This window comes from Cynara cardunculus, assembly GCF_001531365.2.
Source record: "Cynara cardunculus var. scolymus isolate 2C chromosome LG 1, CcrdV1, whole genome shotgun sequence".
In the NCBI taxonomy this organism is placed as follows: Eukaryota; Viridiplantae; Streptophyta; class Magnoliopsida; order Asterales; family Asteraceae; genus Cynara; species Cynara cardunculus.
In genome coordinates this window covers 4,138,828-4,157,971 of record NC_037528.1, presented here as the reverse complement: position 1 = coordinate 4,157,971, position 19,144 = coordinate 4,138,828, and the positions used below count along the sequence as shown (strand labels likewise).

The 19,144-nt window shown below is 33.0% G+C and overlaps 3 protein-coding genes and 1 pseudogene across 6 annotated transcripts; 2 read left to right on the top strand and 2 right to left on the bottom strand.

The window, feature by feature from the left end:
• Positions 1-1,920: 1,920 nt before the first annotated feature.
• LOC112501814 (pentatricopeptide repeat-containing protein At4g39620, chloroplastic-like) lies at positions 1,921-5,213 on the top strand. 4 transcript variants are annotated; one of them, XM_025105545.1, is made up of 3 exons: positions 1,921-2,491; positions 2,864-3,854; positions 4,755-5,213. In XM_025105545.1, the coding sequence occupies exons 1-3, from the start codon at positions 2,141-2,143 to the stop codon at positions 4,880-4,882; spliced, it is 1,470 nt and encodes a 489-aa protein (XP_024961313.1). In that variant the 5' UTR covers positions 1,921-2,140; the 3' UTR covers positions 4,883-5,213. The 4 variants fall into 4 exon arrangements, with proteins under 4 accessions (XP_024961313.1, XP_024961329.1, XP_024961337.1 ...); XM_025105561.1 differs by having other exon boundaries at positions 2,864-4,008; positions 4,812-4,864; XM_025105569.1 differs by having other exon boundaries at positions 2,864-4,008; positions 4,755-4,800.
• A 381-nt stretch (positions 5,214-5,594) lies between these two features.
• Positions 5,595-6,157, bottom strand: LOC112523179 (probable LRR receptor-like serine/threonine-protein kinase At3g47570). Its single transcript, XM_025132673.1, has 2 exons — positions 5,923-6,157; positions 5,595-5,863 (listed from the first exon to the last, which is right to left on the bottom strand). The coding sequence occupies exons 1-2, from the start codon at positions 6,155-6,157 to the stop codon at positions 5,595-5,597; spliced, it is 504 nt and encodes a 167-aa protein (XP_024988441.1).
• Positions 6,158-6,799: 642 nt separating this feature from the next.
• LOC112523127 lies at positions 6,800-9,942 on the top strand (annotated as a pseudogene).
• A 595-nt stretch (positions 9,943-10,537) lies between these two features.
• LOC112521031 lies at positions 10,538-14,041 on the bottom strand. Its single transcript, XM_025129664.1, has 8 exons — positions 13,983-14,041; positions 13,842-13,888; positions 12,959-13,102; positions 11,748-12,086; positions 11,595-11,641; positions 11,446-11,508; positions 11,017-11,149; positions 10,538-10,804 (listed from the first exon to the last, which is right to left on the bottom strand). Exons 3-8 carry the CDS (start codon positions 13,077-13,079, stop codon positions 10,788-10,790), a joined length of 720 nt encoding a protein of 239 aa, XP_024985432.1. The 5' UTR covers positions 13,080-13,102; positions 13,842-13,888; positions 13,983-14,041; the 3' UTR covers positions 10,538-10,787.
• Between the last annotated feature and the right edge of the window lie 5,103 nt (positions 14,042-19,144).

Here is a 19,144-nt window from a genome sequence, read left to right as displayed (position 1 = left end):
GGGGGGGGATGAGCGCTTAGGTTGACTAGGTTCCAAACCCTTTAAAACATAGTATGTTTCAGTTTTATAATATATATAGGGTGTGGTTTTTGGGTTTCGGCCTTGAGCATCAGAAAGCTCAAGATTAGTGGCCCTGATTGAAAGAGAAGGGTGTCGCTATATGCACCCTTCTTTATATGATTATATCATAATCAGGTCAAATCATGCATTAAAAATGTGAAAAATTAAGTGTTGAGGTTGATGTTCTCAATTTCTTCATTGTTTCTGTCTTATATGTTGCTGCAGTTATTGCTTTATTATTCTTTCTCGATTTTTTTTTTCATGAATGTCATTAATGTCTTGTGGTTCTCTTATATGTTGCTGCTATCTAATTAGAAAAAAAAAGATCCCTAAACCTAGTGAGGAGGTCGTAATGGAGAGAGGCAGAGAGGAGTCGGCCATTGTTGTGGTGATTTTTTGTAAGGGTTAGGTCTAGATTTAGAATAACAGTACCAAGGAGGAACCCTGTTCAAATAGAGTGCAGTAACAAAAAGGGAGCAGCAATAACAAGTCTGATGCGTTATAAATCATCTTTTCCAATAAATGACTTTCTGCATAAATCATTGAACTAAAAACATGATTATATTCATCTAAAGATATGCGTGTATCAAATATGAGAGTTTCTTGGTCGAACCAATATTAAAGATAGGATTTCTAGAAGTGGGATTTAAATCCACCTTGAACAAATTACAAAGATGTGAGTGTTTTAGGTGGAACCAGTATTAATACTAATTAGCTTTGATGATTTGTCCAGTTTTATTAAAACTAGGATTTTTGGAAGTGAGCTTTACAAATCCACCTTAAACAATTTACAAAGATAGAAATTCTGGAAGTACACTGTTGATTGAAAAGTAGTGTTTTTGGAACCGGAACCACTATTGATATAAAAAAATAGGATTCCAGGAAATGGAACCACGATTAATATAAAAAAAAGGTTTTCTGGAAACGGAACGACGAATGATAAAAAGAAAATAGGATTTCTGGAAATGGAACAACGATTTATAAAAAGAAAATAGGTTTCTGGAAATGGAACCACGATAGATTAGAAAGTACGATTTCAGGAAGTGAATTTCAGAAAAATAGTATTTCAGGTGATCGATTTCTCGGAGTCGGAGGAAGATTTCTCATCCGGTCATCCAGAACATGAGGGTGCTGCTTGACGTAAGCCATTATTGATGAAAAAAAATTGCATTCCATCTCGAACTAATAAAAAACCTTTTAACAAACATAAAGCCACAGATTGAAGAAAAATACACGTTGATGTTGTTTTTGACATTCTACTATTCTAGATTCATGTCGAACATTTGTTATTATATATGATTCAAATGTATGTTAAGAATGCATGATATGTATGGAAAAGGTTGACAAATCTTCACAACCCAAGAAACCTAGGATTACCTGGAATAACGAAAATGTGGTGAAAAGATTCTTGAATCATGTATACATGAGATATCCATAAATGGACTTCGAAGGAAGCAATTGATGAAGCACATCATGACCTAATGAATATATGGCTGATTTGCATGATCATACTTCAAATCAATTGTTTTCAAATGCTTCAAATTAAGGTTTAGCATATTCAAATTATTATGTCAACTTTGAGTATCTTAATTTTCTATAGTTGAAAACAATATTTGTATAGCATTGATTTTGATATTTTACTTGTAAATATGAATGAATTTCGATATATTTTTTATTTATGAATATATTTAAGTTGTGAAAATTGTAATTTTCATTCGACACTTAATTATATAAAGGACGAAGGTTTAAATAAATGATTGACATGGTAATCTTTTGCCATCCAGCACTTAATGCAGATGCCGTAGTAAATAGATATTTTTCACTCAATCATTGCTCCAGAGTCCAGACAGAGCATCTTACTCCAATCAGCATCTCTTACCCTGGTAGCATTTACTCAAAAAACTTGGCAAACATCGAGAGACCTAAAGGCTAAAACGATATTGCCTTGAGAATATCATGAATGAAAATGGGACAAAACTAAGAAACCTAAAACTTTAAGGCCTTTTTTGCAATTAACCCTTTTCTTAAAGATCGTCAACATCCCTGCCGCCACTTCATACCTAATTCCTTACTTTGAAAAATGTCTGCAAATTTCTCTAATGGATCTCTCCATTTCCCTCCAATTCCCGCAACACATATGAAATTCACCCATATTTCGTCCCTAAATTTCAACTTCTGTCGTCAATATCCTTGTAAGAAACCCACCAGATACGCAATTATCTCTGGTTCAACGATTCGATCTAAGAGAAATTCCAAGTCTGAGGAAAATGCAGAGGCTCAAGAACTGGTACGGACACTCTTGAAGAACTTTAACTATGACAAGCCGTTGCTGTCGACACTAAACAAGTACGTCAAGTTAGTGAGGACAGAGCACTGTTTTCTACTGTTCGAGGAGCTTGGCAAGTCTGATAAGTGGCTTCAATGTCTTGAGGTTAGCCATTTTTCATGGAAGTTCAATTTGTAAAACACATTTTACTTAATTTGTATGTTAATGTGTAAATAGTTTCTTTGCCAATTGCCATCAGGATTTCATACTTGTATTTTTAAACACATGAATTCAGCTGCAAATGTCCGATTTTGAAGCTTTCTTGGTCAAGTGGTTATCTTTTTAATCTTAAATTCACAACAGGTTACTTGGAATTTGAGGAAAAGAAGGTTGGATGATAAATGAAATAGAAAGTACTACCATAGCTAGAGTGTTGAATTTCTGAAAGAACATTAAAATCATGGAGTTTGTTAAAAGAAGGCCAGTTTCACTTTGAGCATTGGCTTTTGGATTAACACTAATATCTCTTTCACTTAGGTGTTTAGATGGATGCAAAAACAACGTTGGTACGTAGCAGATAATGGGGTCTATTCTAAACTAATTTCAGTGATGGGAAAGAAGGGACAAACTCGAATGGCAATGTGGCTCTTTTCAGAGATGCGAAACAGTGGGTGCAGACCTGATACATCTGTATACAATGCACTTATCACTGCCCACCTTCACTCAAAGGACAAGCCCAAGGCTTTATCTAAGGCTCTTGGATACTTTGATAAAATGAAGGGTACAGAACGGTGCAAACCTAGTATTGTGACATACAACATTCTGCTCAGAGCATTTGCTCAAGCACGAAATGTTGCTCAGGTAGAAGCTCTATTTAAAGACCTGGAGGAAAGTATTGCCACCCCTGATATTTTCACATTCAACGGTGTTATGGATGCTTATGGTAAGAATGGGATGATAGGTGAAATGGAAGGGGTACTTGCCCGTATGAAGAGTAAGCAGATAAAACCAGATATCATTAGCTATAATTTGTTGATTGATTCATATGGAAGAAAGCAAGAATTTGAAAAGATGGAACAAGTGTTTAAGAGCTTGTTGCGGTCAAAAGAGAGACCTACGCTTTCTACATTTAATTCAATGATAACGAATTATGGGAAAGCACGACTTAGAGGGAAAGCAGATTTGGTTTTTCAGAAGATAACAGATATGGGATACACGCCAAACTTCATCACGTATGAATGCATGATCATGATGTATGGATGCTGTGATTGTGTTTCAAGGGCAAGGGAGATATATGATAAAATGATAGAGTCAGAAAAGATAGTAAAGGTTTCAACTTTAAATGTCATGCTCAATGTCTACTGCTTGAATGGCTTAACAATGGAAGCAGATAGGCTGTTTGAGACTGCTTGTAGTAGTGAGATGTTCCGTGTAGATTCTTCAACATATAAACTTCTGTATAAATCCTACACAAAAGCAAACATGAAAGAGCTGTTACAGAAACTGATGAAGCATATGGACCGAGATGGTATTGTCCCCAATAAAAAGTTCTTTCTAGATGCTTTAGGGGCACTGGGATCTTCTGACCGAGATTCTATTCCTACCAAAGTTAATTTGAGAATAGCAGTAGATATTACCAAAGTATAGGTATTGCTGAACAAAGACTGCTACAAACTGTTTAGGTATATTGCTATATTTCCAGATTAGAATTATTATCTTATCAGGTTCATCATGTCTTGTAGTTTCTTTTGCAATTTTCCATGTACTTATCCTCATTTGATGGTATTCAATTATTCTTCATTTTCTTTGTTGTGTTTATGCTACTTTCTAAACGAATGGGATAGCAATAAAATTCGATTCACCATCTGCAGAAGAAAAGAAACCTTACACTTTTACTGCAAGACGATGAAATCAAAACAACAGGTCAAGCAAGTATCCTGATAACATGAATAAATCAAAGAAATACAGCAGAAGAAAACGATACCTTTGTCATGATTACACTCTTTTTCGACCTGTTCACATTGTTCAATGAAAACTCTGATGTACAAGTATCCTAACCTGTTTACCATTGAACAATAGGTCTTATGTAACAGGGACTGATGGGTAACGATAACAATTCTATGCAAAACAAGTAAGAATACAGAAATGGAAGGAAGAAGATGATGAATTCATTGAACTTGAATCGGACAGATTACAAAGGAATAAAACTCAGGGAAAACCCTCTCTCACAATCAGCAGATTGGAGCCTAAACAATTATGAAAGAAAACAGAATACTCACTACAAGATCACCCTCCACTATTTATTCTTCTCTCTCCTCTAACAAACCCCAGCCACTTTTCTCATTTCCCATTTTACCCCTTCTAGAATACACATGCAATATTCTAGACTTAGTTGCATCATTTTTAATTAATTCCCAATTCGTATCAGGGACACACGAAAATGATCTGGATTGCTCTGTTTGTGATCTAGTTCAGCATGGTGCAGGGGGATTCGCCTTACCAACGGACAGAAACAGCAGGGATGGTGGACTTGCTGTCCTGGTTATGATGCATTAGAGGAGGTTAAGGGAAATGAAAGCTGATTGCAGACCCCATCTAATGGAAAAGAAAAGCAAGATAAAGAGCAGAAACCATCGAACAGCAAAGAGATTAGGGAAGCAGAAGGAAGACCGTGCAGCCTGGTAACAGGATGACTCACTGTGTCTTTTTATACTTCTCTATTGTTTATGTTTGTTTAAAGTACTGGTTTGGCTACTTTTCTATTAGCTTGTGTTTATTTTGGTTATTGGTATTTAGTAATTTGGTGCAAAGGATGTTAAAACCACTTCTGCTTAGAATTTTGGATTGGTGCACACCACATGAACTTTTGGGGTCTGTCCCGTTTGTTGAGTGGAAAACTCGACATGCTGATTAGGTATTTTTTTAATTATTGATTTATTTCTTACTAAATGTTAAGAGTTACATGCCGGTTAATGGGGTTCCACATATTCTCATATGGTATCGGAGTATAGAGCAACCATCTAGGACATTTTTGCTTGGAATCTTTTCCCATCTTCCCCTTAGACAGAGATGATCATGAGTATTAATATGATTATGAAAATATAATATATGATTACTATTTTGTTTATTTGATACATGCTACAATCAGTCTACCGCATATCATCGTTGGAATAAGAAGCAAACATTTTTTATTCATAAAACATTTCTAGCTTTATCTATATGGGTGTAGGTTTGAGAAGAGTTCATGGATAACGGTACCAATATCCATTCAATCTTGTGGATACTCAGAAGAGCATCGCACTCCAATTTCCAGTAATGAAATCAAAGACCCTTCTTTGACATCATCACGTAGAAGCATTGGATCCGCAATCTGAAGCACAAAATCACCAGCCAAGGCACTTGTAGCATGGGAATGCAGGCTTAGGCCTTCTCGGAACATTGAATCAACAGGTTTTTTCCCTGTCAGCATCTCTAATAATAGGATCCCGTAGCTATATATGTCTCCACTGGGCGACACTTCATTTCCAAGTCCGTATTCTGCAACTTACAGATTATAGTATCAAAAACTATCGTTGGACTAGTAATCAACAATTTACTTGGAGGTGCATATCCAATGGTTCCTCTGACATGACCTGAGCTACTCTTGTTTGCATCAGAAAGTTCAAGTGAAAAGATTTTTGCAAGCCCGAAATCTCCAACATGAGCAACCATATTGGCATCTAATAAAATGTTGCTTGGCTTCAAATCACGACGAACTCCACAACGATAATGTAGATAATCAAGAGCATAAGCCACAACGATAGTGTAGATAATCAAGAGCATAAGCCACATCTTTGGCAATGCTTACTCTTTGAACAAGATCAAGTTGATGCAACTGATCGTGAGGCAAATGGTTTAGTGTCGTGCTTGAGTGCAACCAAGTGTCCAGACTCCCATTTGGCATGAAATCATACACTAAGGCCTTCGAAATCATTTCTTTGGAAATCGAGACTTGAGCAAGAAGGGATAACCTTTACCAGATTGCTATGACAGATATTTCTCAAGGCTTCTCATTCAGCCATAAAACTCTTGGAACCTCCTCGGCATTGGAGGTTTAGTACTTTGATAGCCGGCGCCTGACCATTGTCATCTAGAACTCCTTTATAAACTGAACCAAAACCGCTTGTACCAATCAGATTTGCTGCAGAGAACCCTTTGGTCGCTTTGAAAAGCCTTCCATACGAAATCTTCTCAAAAGATTCAGTCAATGTTGATTATAACGGTTTATCTCTCTTCTTTATACAGAAATAGAACAACACAAAGGACACCAGAGCCAGACCTGCATTAGTGGATGATAGTGAAATGGCTACAACAACATGAACATGAGGGTCATCTGTAATCTTGGATTGAATTGTCGGTAGTGCAACATGATCTGTGTCGACATTAGAACTAGAGACAACTCCATTGTTTTGTATTACGAGATCAAGAATCAGGATGACTGCTTTTGGGACGAATAAGAAGCACATATTGGTACTTTGGTATGGTAGTGTTCAAGATTTTATGGAAAGTGAGCTTAATTGAAGAAAAAAACTACAAAGCAGCCTATTCGTAAGAACTACAAGTATCACAGTTAATATTATTTTAATCAAAAGCTTTGAGTAATTAAACTAAATGTTTCAATATTTTTATGATGGATTAATATAATAATTATGCAAACACCAATTAAAAGGAATTCTATAGATTTTGAGTGTACTATTATTCGTGTTCGCTTGTTTAACTAAGCAAATAAACGAACAAACAATTTTTTTTTATAATTTTATTAATTTAAGCATGATTAGTTTTTAACTAATCTTTTATGACATTTTAAAATAAATGTGATTTAATTTTTTCATTTAAAAACATTTTTTTATTGAAGTAATTTATTTCAGATTTTTTTAGTTTTCGTCAAAAATCACATGTAATATCCACAACTAATCATTCTTTTTATCCAAAAAATCATGCAAAATGTAAACATGTAATATTGATTATAGTAAATTTAAGTAAAAATGAATTTAAGTTATCATAACATCACATGTGATATCTATAATGAATTATGTTTTGAATCGTGTGTGAATCTGATCTTATACATTTTAAATGTGTTTATATTTACACATTACATGCAATTTTGTTTCTATTATTTTTCTTTATCAATGTTTAATTTGAATCACTGTTTTTCACGCTTTAAATCACATGTAGTTAGGAAAAAGGTTAGAATTTTTTTAGAAAAATATTAATTAATTGTGAATCACATCTGATTTTGATGAAAATTGTATTTTTTTTTTTTAAATATTGCCTTAAGTAAAAAATAAATTTTTTAAATGAAAATCAAATTACGCTTATTTGAAATGCCTCAAATAGAAAATAAATCTTCTAAATAGAAACTTATATAACCTTAGAATTACAAAAGTGGTAAAAGAGAAAATCTTCAATAAATACCTTAAATAATTCTTATTTCAAATATGACTTGTGTCATTATTTATTTATTTTTAAAAAAGTTTATTCAATGCATGTTTTGATGAAATTGTATGATCTATATTCATTTTTTATTTTCTTATTTGATTATTGTTTTTATTTGAACCTTCCATGTTCACTCTCTCTCTCTCCCTCTCACTCTATATATATACATTATATATATATATATATATATATGTGTGTGTGTAAAATGTACAGATATAGAGTAAGGAGGAAAGATGTGATACACGTACCGGTGGTTTGACCTAGAGCTTGGAGTATAGCTTACTTTTAGAATTGTATTAATTCTCAGCTCTAGATGTGTTTACACGCTACAAACATTTAAGATGTATTGAATATTTTAAACTTGTTACATTGGGTCATTTTGACAAATTCCTACGATTATTGCTACTCGAATTTTGGGTTGCTACATGAAGGTTCGGGATCATATGACCCAACAACTAGGTGGTGGTCTAAACCACAAAAATTGGGTGGATGTTTACACGAAAAAACAGTTAAAATAGAACACCACCAAAACATATCATCACCAGGCTCCATCGTATCCCTATTTCTCTTCAATCAGACCTGAGATCACCACTAATTATTATTTTTTCTTTAATAAAATAAGACATCATCCAAATCTTGGAAGAATAAGAAGCCGTGTATCAAACACTTACCCGATAAGTGTTTAACGGTAAATTTAACATTTTTATTTACTTATCATGTAAGATTTTAGTCCACCAAAACACATCGTATGCAACAATTTACCCGGTAAGTGCTTACTGTGGTAAGAGTCGTCGTACTCACTTACCGGGTAAGACTCATGATATTTGTCTCGCTCTTACCGGGTAAGATTTTTGGTCCTTACATATTCATCCTGTGAGGTAAGTGTTAAGGGTAAACAGCCCCTAAATAAATAAATTGAGGTGTGTGAGTAAGATAAAAAGAATTTTTTGTTAAGTTTCATGACTTCTGACATAATGGACAACTCCTACGGTTGTCCTTTTTGTTTACTCAGTCTTCAATGGTGATATAAACGCACACACACACTGATAACTTTCCCAAAGGTATGTAAACTGTTGGAAGTGAAACAATCAACCAAAGGAAAGACCAAATTAGAAGAGGTATTATGTTATATCGAGTGAAAATCAAATTAAAATCACAAAACCCACATTTAATGAGTTTGATTCTAAACTACTTGTATCACATGTTTTGTTCTTGTATGTGTTTTATAGACAAAGCATGTTTTTGTATTTTTCACCTGCGTAACAGTCGCGAATGAAACAACAATGTGTGAACATGAAAATTGGTTCCCAAAAACGACACGAAAAATGTTTAGAGCATCTGCTTAAGCACGGAATGTTGTTCAGGTGGAAGCTTTGTCTAAAGATCTTGAAGAAAGCGTTGCAACCGCTGATATTTTCACATTCAACGGTGTGATGGATGCTTATGGTAAGAATGGGATGATAGGTGAAATGAAGGGGTACTTGCCCGTATGAAGAGTAAGCAGATAAAACCAGATATCATTAGCTATAATCTGTTGATTGATTATATGGAAGAAAGCAAGAATTTGAAAATATGGAACAAGCGTTTAAGAGCTCATTGCGGTCAAAAGAGAGACCTACGCTTTCTACTTTTAATTCAATGATAACGAATTACAGGAAAGCACGACTTAGTGAGAAAGCAAATTTGGTTTTTCAGAAGATAACAGACATGGGATACATGCCAAACTTCATCACGTATGAATGCATGATCAGGATGTATAGATGTTGTGATTGTGTATCAAGGCAAGGGAGATATATGATAAGATGATGGAGTGAGAAAAGATAGTAAAGGTTTCAACTTTGAATGTCATGCTCAATGTCTACTGCTCAAATGGCTTACCAATGGAAGCAGATAGGCTGTTTGAGACTGCTTGTAATAGTGAGATGTTTCGTGTAGATTCTTCAACATATAAACTTCTGTATAGATCCTACACAAACGCAAACATCAAGGAGCTGTTACAGAAACTGTTGAAGCATATGGACCGATATGATATTGTCCCCAATAAAAGGTTCTTTATAGATGCTTTAGGGGGACTTGGATCTTCTAATCGAGATTCTATTCCTACCAAAGTTAATTTGAGAATACCAGCAGATAAGGTATAGGTGGAAGACAGTTGTGCTCAGAACTGAAAGTTGTGTTGTGTTTCAGTTAGATGTTTGCAACTGGTGACCAAGCTATCTGAATTTGGACATGATACTAGTTCTTATAATAAGAGGATAACCATCATCTCATGTAGCAAAGACTCGAAAGTGTTCAGGTACATTTCCAGATTATAGTTGTTTTTGGTATCAGGTTCTTGATATCTTATTTCTTTTGCAATTTTACATGCACTTATCCTTGTTTGATCATATTCAATTATTCTTCATTCTCTATTGTGTGCATGCTACTTTCTAAACAAATGGGAGCAAGCTAATAATTCAATTTAAGGCAATTTGGATCAAAATGTAACGATGAATTGTTCCACTCATTTATCGTTACAAATGTTCAATTATACATATTTCATACTCACTTTACGTGATAAACTGCTGTTTTCATCCTATATAGCATCGGTTGATTATGATGTGACATTTTTTAAATAATTAAATCATCAATGCTTACAAGATACGCTGGTGACCATACAAAACGTGTATATTGAACATTTGTTGCATAAAAGAAGCACCCACCCTTACACTAAGGCATTCACCATCTGCAGAAGAAAAGAAAATCTTATACTTTTTCTGCATGACAATGAAAAGAAGCAACTGCTCAAGCAAGTATCCTGATAACACAAAGTTGGAAGCTCAATCTTGAGAAAGCAATTTGCAACATACACTTTTAATACAATGAATTGCATTAAGGCAATTTCTTCAGAAGCGACTGTAGAAAAACAACTAGATGCAAAGCTATACCGCTTAGAAATAGAACTGAAGTAGATTCCAGATATCAGTATTGTTTTGTAGGAAACGACTCATTCTTCCTCTATCTCTGCAGATGAAATCATCAAATGAAATGAAACTAATCAAATGATGGTCGATAGTGTTAGATTAACTGAGAAGTTTGCTTCAAAAGACGAACCAATTAGCATTGTGCAGGAACAAGAAACTACCCAACAGAGTAGGTAAGTTGAAATTATGTACATGCCCTTTGAATAATGATTGTGTACAGGAAGAAAACAACCTCCTTTAAAATAACCTTACCATGTATGGCGTCCATGTTGTTTTCTTTGAAAACACCAAGGGGTGAACCATGAACCGACAGAAGCATCTCACCCTGTTTCGGAAGCCTTAAAGTTTTAGGTGTCATGCCAACAGACAATCTCTGGCTAGTCACCTGCAATTGTAGTAACTTCAAATATCAAAAAGCTGAAAACCAAAGACACATGACCCAGAGCTTCACTATACAAATTTCCTTTTTGCAGTAACAAGAAGGCCACCAACTTATAGCTTGTAGATCAAAGAAATATAACGGAAGAAATATCTAGTTCTACTGGCAATTAATGCTGTTTTTGGTCTTGTTCACATTGTTCAATTAAAAAATGAAATATGCAGCTTTCCCAATCTGTTGACTGTTGAACAGTAAAAGTTTCATGTAACAGGTACACACAAAAATGATCTGGATCAGCATACCCCAGGAGTTTGCAGAGGATCTTCTATGCCAAGAATATGAGTGTCAGATGGCTCCTCTAGAACCTAAAACATGAGACAAATAAGAGAACAGCCACTAATTCAGTGTGTTAAAACAAATAAACGACAGAGGAAAATGCATAAGAACATACAAAATCCTTGATCTGAAGATTTTCAGCACCAATGAAGCTTGTTTTACCTGCCACCAAGCGAGAACTTAAAGACAAATGAAAGTAGTGATTCAACTGGTGTCGGTAAACTGTTGTGCATCAAATGGATACTCAAACCCTTATTGCATAACATACCAGCTCTACTTGAAAACTCAAAGCCACCAATAGATGGCATTGCAGTAGAGCAGTCAGGATAAGCCATAGACATATGTTGTAGAAATGAAGAGATAGCATTTCCACCATCAGCAGTGTTCATGGATAAGTCACCATCCTTATCCTTCCGTTTAACTACAATCCGTCCATCTTCCCCAGCTCTTGACACAGTTAGGTTTGGAAGATTTTTCTCAAAAAATTGAAGCAACGGAGTCTGTAGCTGTTCCTTGCTCATATTGGATTTTAGCAAGTGCAGAGCAGTTAGTAATCTTTCAATCTCCATATCACGAATCGCCCTGATCGCAGCAGTCTGGCGTTCAACTGAATAAGCACACAAAAAAGAGAATGAATGAAGCATGCTCAGTTTCTTCTTAAAAAAGAGTACTATGAAGTGATAATAGATCATCAACAAACTAGTTGCATGTCATAACTGACTCTTTTCTTGGAAGTAATTTCAGTGATGGAGCTGCCATAGATCAACAGCTGAAAGTGGAAAAATGAAATAGGCATTCTTGGAATACCAAGGTCCAAGATACATATAGGCCTCAAAACTACTGTTCTACACGTAGTACCTACTGTTGAGGTGGTTCAATTTTGGGTCTGAAGATTTTGTTCATCTCTAATAACTGTTGAATTCATAACCTCTAGTGCTTCATGTTTCTAGATAACAAAAGGTCATTGAGAAAGGCATGCTGGTGCTGCTAAGTGCTAACAAGAAATAGACCATCAAGTGAATGGTACATGACCTACAAGAATCCAAACTAAAAGTTCAAGTCAACAACAAAAATCCCTACATACAATTTTGACATGGATAGTGTCAACGCAGTAGTTAATACCAAATAGCTACCATAAAGGGTCTTTAAAATTCTACAAGCTGCTATATTTATTGATTCCAGAAGGCAAATAACTACACATACAGTTTTCAAAATTAAAAAACTCAAAAGGCCTCAGATACTCACTAATCAAAGTGTCTGATAGATCCAACTGTAAGCAGATTAAAAAAAAATGATACTCTCGATCAGAACAAATGCCGTAACTTCATCATCAAAGACCTAAAAATTATAACTTCTTTATAAACAAGGATTTTTAATTGGAACAACAAATCATCACCAATCAATTACGCAATTATGGTCTTACTATGTTTTCATAACTCAAAACTACATTAGTTTAGAAAATACAACAAAAGCAGATACCTTCTTGGTCAATGAATGCATTTTCTTCTGGAGCTCCATTTGTAGCAACATCACACCGAGTATCATCCACATGAGATGAATTAGACTGTTTAGTAGCCCTTTTCGCCTTCCGTTTAGGCATCAGAAATGTATAAAAGTGGCTCACTACACAAGTAAACTGAATTCTTATATTGCAATTATAACTCAATGTGCTCTATGCTAGAAATTAAACTGCGGTAGCAAATATATGGGACAAGAAGAAATAAGGATTTTAATTAGGGAAAATATATTATCATAAACAAAAGAGAAGACAGAGCACAGACCTAGGGTTCTAAGGTGCCGTTTATTTGTTTTTTCATTGCAAATTGTTGTTTATTTTTGTGCTGAATGAACTGTCTTGATGACAGGAATGACCATTTTACCCTCGCAATTAATACTTCGGTGTCATAATATGCAATCAGAGGATTACAAGAAACGAAAATACAACCCACATTTCTGTCACTCATTCCATCAAACACCTTATGTGCATTCAACTTGGGATTCTGCTCAGGCATTAACCACAAGTTTTCTTAAGAACCATAATCATAGAATAATTCAAACTTCAAATACATGCAGAGGTCTCACAGTCTTTCTTCAAATACATAAACTGATAAGTTGTTTTCTAGTGTTTGGCAAATTTTGCTTATACGTGTAAAATGACCAAAAAATACATCATTAGGAGATCAAAACCATTGAATCTCTTAAAAAAACATAAAAACCCTAATTAATCACATTAACATCTGAACTACCACATACCCAATTGCATAAAAACAATTTAGTACAAATTTGAATCAGAAGTTCACAAAAATTTGAATTAAAAGAAGCTATCAATGAACTATTATCCATCAGAGTCCTAATCTCTCACCGAAGAGGTCGATCTTCGAGTTCTGTAGGATGAAACAGGTTCGATTTCTGGTATGATGAACACCGACATTTATCACAGAGGAAAACGATTCGCAGCAAGATATCAACCGATTTGAGAAATCACAGTGATGAGATTGCTTACCTGAGGAAGAGGTTGATCTTCGATTTCTGTAGGATGAAATAGGTCTCTTGCTGTTCGAGCGCCAATAAATTGGGGGTTTTACTAGGTGATTTTGATTTTTGAATTCTATATTTTTCAACTTACCCCTCTTTAAACCTGTTTCTCCCATTCAGTTCATGAGTTATATGTTTATTGCACATTAGTCCTTCATATTTTAGCAGTTTGCTCTTTTTTGTTAAAAAGATATATTCTATGAAAATGAAATTTACCTAATACATTACAGACAATGACCAAGTTAGTAGTCTATTTCTACAAGATTCTTTAAAATAAGAAAATAAATATTAAAAAGGTAAATTGCATGAAAAAGTAACGTACTTTAACTTGATTCCTATTTTGGATAACGTACTTTCAAAACTTCCATTTTGGTACCTAAGATGTAAAGTTTTAAACATTTAAGTACCTGGGTAACTTAGAAAGACTAATTTTAGACTAAAAAAAAGACTAATTTTAAATTTTAAAAAATCCGCGTCACTGACCACGTCAGCAAATAATACCGAGTTGGATACTACATCACTCGGCACATCAGCATGATAATCGGTTAATACTTCAACCAGTTACCCGGGTACTTAAATGTTTATCTTAGGTACCAAAACGAAAGTTTTGAAAGTACATTACCCAAAATATAAATCAAATTAAAGTACGTTACTTTTTCATACAATTTGCCCTAAAAAAAGGTAAAAGATAATGCGAAATTATTTAAATTTGAAGAACTCCTCGTAAATGATTATAGAAAAATGTTTTTTTGTATATTTCCATCAATAAAAAAACATTGATGTTAAATGTTTAGAAAAAAGAAAAATGATCTTTTATTAATTGTATAAAATATTTTAATAATATTATAATCTTTAAAATAAATAAGCTTTAGCTTATTGGTCCACTGCCTCCCCTTTGAAATAAGCTACGCAAGAACGGGCAAATTCGTAGGTTCGATTTCTGCTGAGCAATAAGATGAAAAGAAGCACGCCGGGTAAGCGACTTTGATCTACTTGCCCGCACAGCGTCTTTTTTGAGAGAAGAGGTCAAGGGATAACTGCTCCTCCCCTTCTCCATCTTTAAGGCGATACGTTTGGTTCTCATAATGTTTTTTGATGAAATGAAATCTGTTAAAAAAATTTGACTTTGAAGACTGGAATGTTGTCAGATTTGACGACTTGTTTGGATGGCAAACGTTGAAATGAAATATGTTAAAAAATTGGAATCTGTCAGTTTGGTTCACATAATGTAGCTTTTGAATTGAAATGAAATATTGGTAAACGACCAAAATCTTCTTTTTTGAGAATTTTAATTTCTTTAGAAATAAAATATTTTAATAAAATAATTATTTAATATGTAAAACAATATAAAATTTAAAATCTAAATATAACCATGAGCCAAACGACATTACTAAATCAACGGTGGTCGATGGTGGTTCATATTGGTGGTGGTCCACGATGGTTCGTATCGGTGGTGGTCCACGATGGTTCAGATCGGTGGTGGTCCACGATGGTTCAGATCGGTGGGTGGTCTGCAGTGGTTTAGATGGCAGTGGTCGGGAGTGGTTCAGATCGATGGTGGTCCGCGGTGGTTCAGATGGAAGTGATCAGTGGTGGTTCAGATAGACGGTGATTTAGATCGATGGTAGCGATGGTGGTTCAGATTGGTGGTAGTTGGTGATGGCGATGCTGGTTTAGATCGGTGGTAGTCGCCAATGGTCGGATGTGGATCAAATCGATGGTTGTTCAGATCGGTGATGGTCGACGGTTCAGATAACGGTGCTCAGTTGTGATTCAGATTGACGGTGGTCATATTGAGTTTTATGAGATTAATGTATATTGGGTTAAGGGCAAATTTGTTATTACGAAAATAGAGAATATTTTCCATCAAAATATTATATAGTTGCTAAGAAATGTTAAATTTATTTATTTGTGAAATTTATAGGATTTTGAAGATTCATTTCTTAAAAAAAAAAAAAAAACCAAATGAAAAAAAAAAAAAAATTTTGGTCAATGAAATTCAACATTTCAATTCCATCATATTCTTTCAGAATCTACGAAACCAAACGTACCATTAAAGACTTAAAGTTGAATCTAACGTATACATATTTAAAATTTTAATTCTCTATTTTAAATAAACTTTGAAAATCTATCAGAGATACACTAAAATCCAAACTGTCCATAAATATCTCTAAACCATGATTTAAAATACGAAAACAAGTCTTCTTTTTCTTTTTCCAACTATTTAGTCACATTCGGTAACGATAAATATTTTTATTTGTTGCAACAAAGTAATAGGAATTCAATTATATGGCTCTACATAATCTTTTTTAATTATCATAATAATCCATATAAGATATGATGGTATCGACATCCTATCCCTAATTCAAATATTGTTATGTCAAAGGAAAACGTCACTTTTATCTAATTTCAATAATTTTGAACCAATTGAAACATTATCTACTTAAAATATGTTTCTAATAATAATATATAAAAGTTATTTTACATATTTAGGACGAGGGTGAAAACGACCCCTGGGACCCATTGCCATCCTCGCCTCCTCTTATATTTATTTATATGTTATTTTCATACTATTTTCAACTCATTAATTTAATCAATATTTTATAAGTAAAGAAAAATTGATTTACATTTTTTGATCAATGTTTAACATTTTAGAATATTTTGGATTAACAATGTCGTAAACTATTGTACGCTTGAAATAAATGGTTGTTGGTAGGGGAGGCTTCATTAAGGGATTAGGGGGTTAAAGGGTTTCGTGTTCCGCTCTATTCTTCCGGTATAATGGGAATTTTTTTACAAGTCTTAAAGATTCATCTGTTATTTGTAAGGACGGAGCCAAAATTGGGGATCAGGGGAGTTCTAATGATATATAATTCACTAACTCTAAAAGTAGTTCAATTGTGACATCTTTTTGGCAACATATGGTTTTTACTCGTCAAATGGCCATTTACCAAATGCTAATCGGGTAAGTGCTTACCGGATCACTTATTTTATTATGAGTATGACAAAGAATGAGAATTTTACCCGATAAAATGAATTACTGGTACCAAGAATTTATCATATTATATAACTAGAAGGATACTCGCGCAATGCATCGATATACAACTTGATTTTAATATTTCATTTTATTCTTTATCTCAGTCGATGTTATAACATGGTCTTACGTGATTTTGAAAAAGCGATGATGTTTTTATTTTTGAATAAAATATAAATTTGAAATATTATAAAAATTTGACAAAAATATATTGATATTAGTATCAAATTAACTATTTAAAATTCATATTTTTTGTGTAACTTTTTAATTTTTTAATTATAATTTAATTTATGTTCAATAACGAAATAATTTATATTTGGTTTAATAATATAATTTTCTTATAAAGATAATAATTAATTATTTTGTTAGAACTCGATATATCTTAATTATATTTTAGATTTTTTATATTTTAAAATGAAATGTTTATCCTATATTTGATTATGTTTATTCGCAGTTAATTACACAAATTCAAACATGGAGCTTTAATAAGTTGTACTTATGCATAAATTATTTGTAATCTTGAATTTTAAGTAATATGCATCAATATACAGTACTTTATGCATAAAAAATAATTTTTAAATTTTTTTATCAAATACTTTATAATATAGTATAAATATTTATTTTTTAAAGGTATCATCCATTATGTAAATCAAGGATAAGAACCTATAAAAATATTAAAAATAACATGTGATTTAAGTGACATGTATCCATGTTGACGAATCAAAAGTATTTTGGTATTTTCACATGTTTCCCGACAATATATGATTTTTTTTTCGTATAAAAATTATAATATTCCTTTAATAATATTAAACCAAATATAACATATGTTTTTTAGAATAAAATACAATCTATGCTATATTATAAACCATTTGATAAAAAAAATTAAAAACTATTTTTAAGCATGAAGTACTGTTTATTGATGCATATTACTTAAATTCAAGATTATAATTAAATTATGCGTATGTACAACTTATTAAAGCTTCATGTTTGAATTCGTGTAACTAACTGCAGATAAACACAATCAAATAGAGGATATACGTCACATTTTAAATGTAAAAAAAGCTAAAATATAATTAGGATAATCATTGAGTTCTAACGAAATACTCAATTATTATATTTATAAAAAGCCATATTTTTATATCAAAAAATAAAAAAAATTAAAGAAATATACAAAAAAATAAATTAAATAGTTAATTTGGTATCAATATCAATATTTTTTCCCCAGTTTTGTATGATATATATTTATATTTATGTTTTATTGAAAAATAAAAACATTATTTTTTTCTCAAAACCACATAAAACTGTATTATAACATTGACCGAGAAAAAAAAACGAAATATTAAAATCGAGATATATCCGCTGTATTGTGCGAATATTCTTCTAATAATTGTTTAATAACTAAAATATAGAGTTAGAGTCATTATGAAAATATTTATAAGAAATTTCGTGATTCACATGTATTACAAAAAATATAATCAAGATGTATTTTAGGTATCAATTATTTTTTATTGAGTTATATCCAATCAAACACTGTATCTTTTTAAACTATAAGGGGCTGTTTGGATCATTGAAATTGAAAGAAATTGGAATGTCCAATTATTTGACCAAATTTCATATAGAGTGTTTGGTTCATGGAATAAGACTATGGAATCATTTCAATTCCAGTCGATTCCTTCACACACAGATTTTACAATTCCATGACAATATGCTAGGATTTCAATTCATTTCCTACAGATTCTTTCCCTAATCCAATTTCATGCAACCAAACGCAATTACAAGGCATAGTCAAATTCCATCAGATTCCATTTCATTCCCTCAAAGTCAAATTCATTTGATGAATTCCAATTCCATCGAATTCCATTCTTCGAATCAAACGCCCCCTAAGTATCATGATCTAAAATACGTGGGATTTGATTATTTAAGAAAAATTTGAGTTATGTGCTCCATGAAGTTTTCTATACTTCAAATATGCTCAATGTTGATATCATTGAAAAATCATGAAACCATAACTTTTCACTTGTAATTTGGATCTAGATCTCACAGTGATGTACTCAGGAGTGGTTGTGGTGGCACGTGTCACCATTTCATTCATTCGT

What these genes read in the sequence shown, in the direction of transcription:
- LOC112501814 (XM_025105545.1), top strand. Translation starts at nt 2,141, where the DNA reads ATGTCTGCAAATTTCTCTAATGGATCTCTCCATTTCCCTCCAATTCCC. An exon ending in AGTGGCTTCAATGTCTTGAG is followed by an intron (nt 2,492 to 2,863) that starts GTTAGCCATTTT and finishes TCTTTCACTTAG; the next exon opens with GTGTTTAGATGGATGCAAAA. An exon ending in GAAGCATATGGACCGAGATG is followed by an intron (nt 3,855 to 4,754) that starts GTATTGTCCCCA and finishes AATTCGTATCAG; the next exon opens with GGACACACGAAAATGATCTG.
- LOC112523179 (XM_025132673.1), bottom strand. Translation starts at nt 6,157, where the DNA reads ATGTGGCTTATGCTCTTGATTATCTACACTATCGTTGTGGCTTATGCT. An exon ending in CATTGGATATGCACCTCCAA is followed by an intron (nt 5,864 to 5,922) that starts GTAAATTGTTGA and finishes TGTAAGTTGCAG; the next exon opens with AATACGGACTTGGAAATGAA.
- LOC112521031 (XM_025129664.1), bottom strand. Translation starts at nt 13,079, where the DNA reads ATGCCTAAACGGAAGGCGAAAAGGGCTACTAAACAGTCTAATTCATCT. An exon ending in TGCATTCATTGACCAAGAAG is followed by an intron (nt 12,087 to 12,958) that starts GTATCTGCTTTT and finishes GTGCTTATTCAG; the next exon opens with TTGAACGCCAGACTGCTGCG. An exon ending in ATCCTCTGCAAACTCCTGGG is followed by an intron (nt 11,150 to 11,445) that starts GTATGCTGATCC and finishes CTACAATTGCAG; the next exon opens with GTGACTAGCCAGAGATTGTC.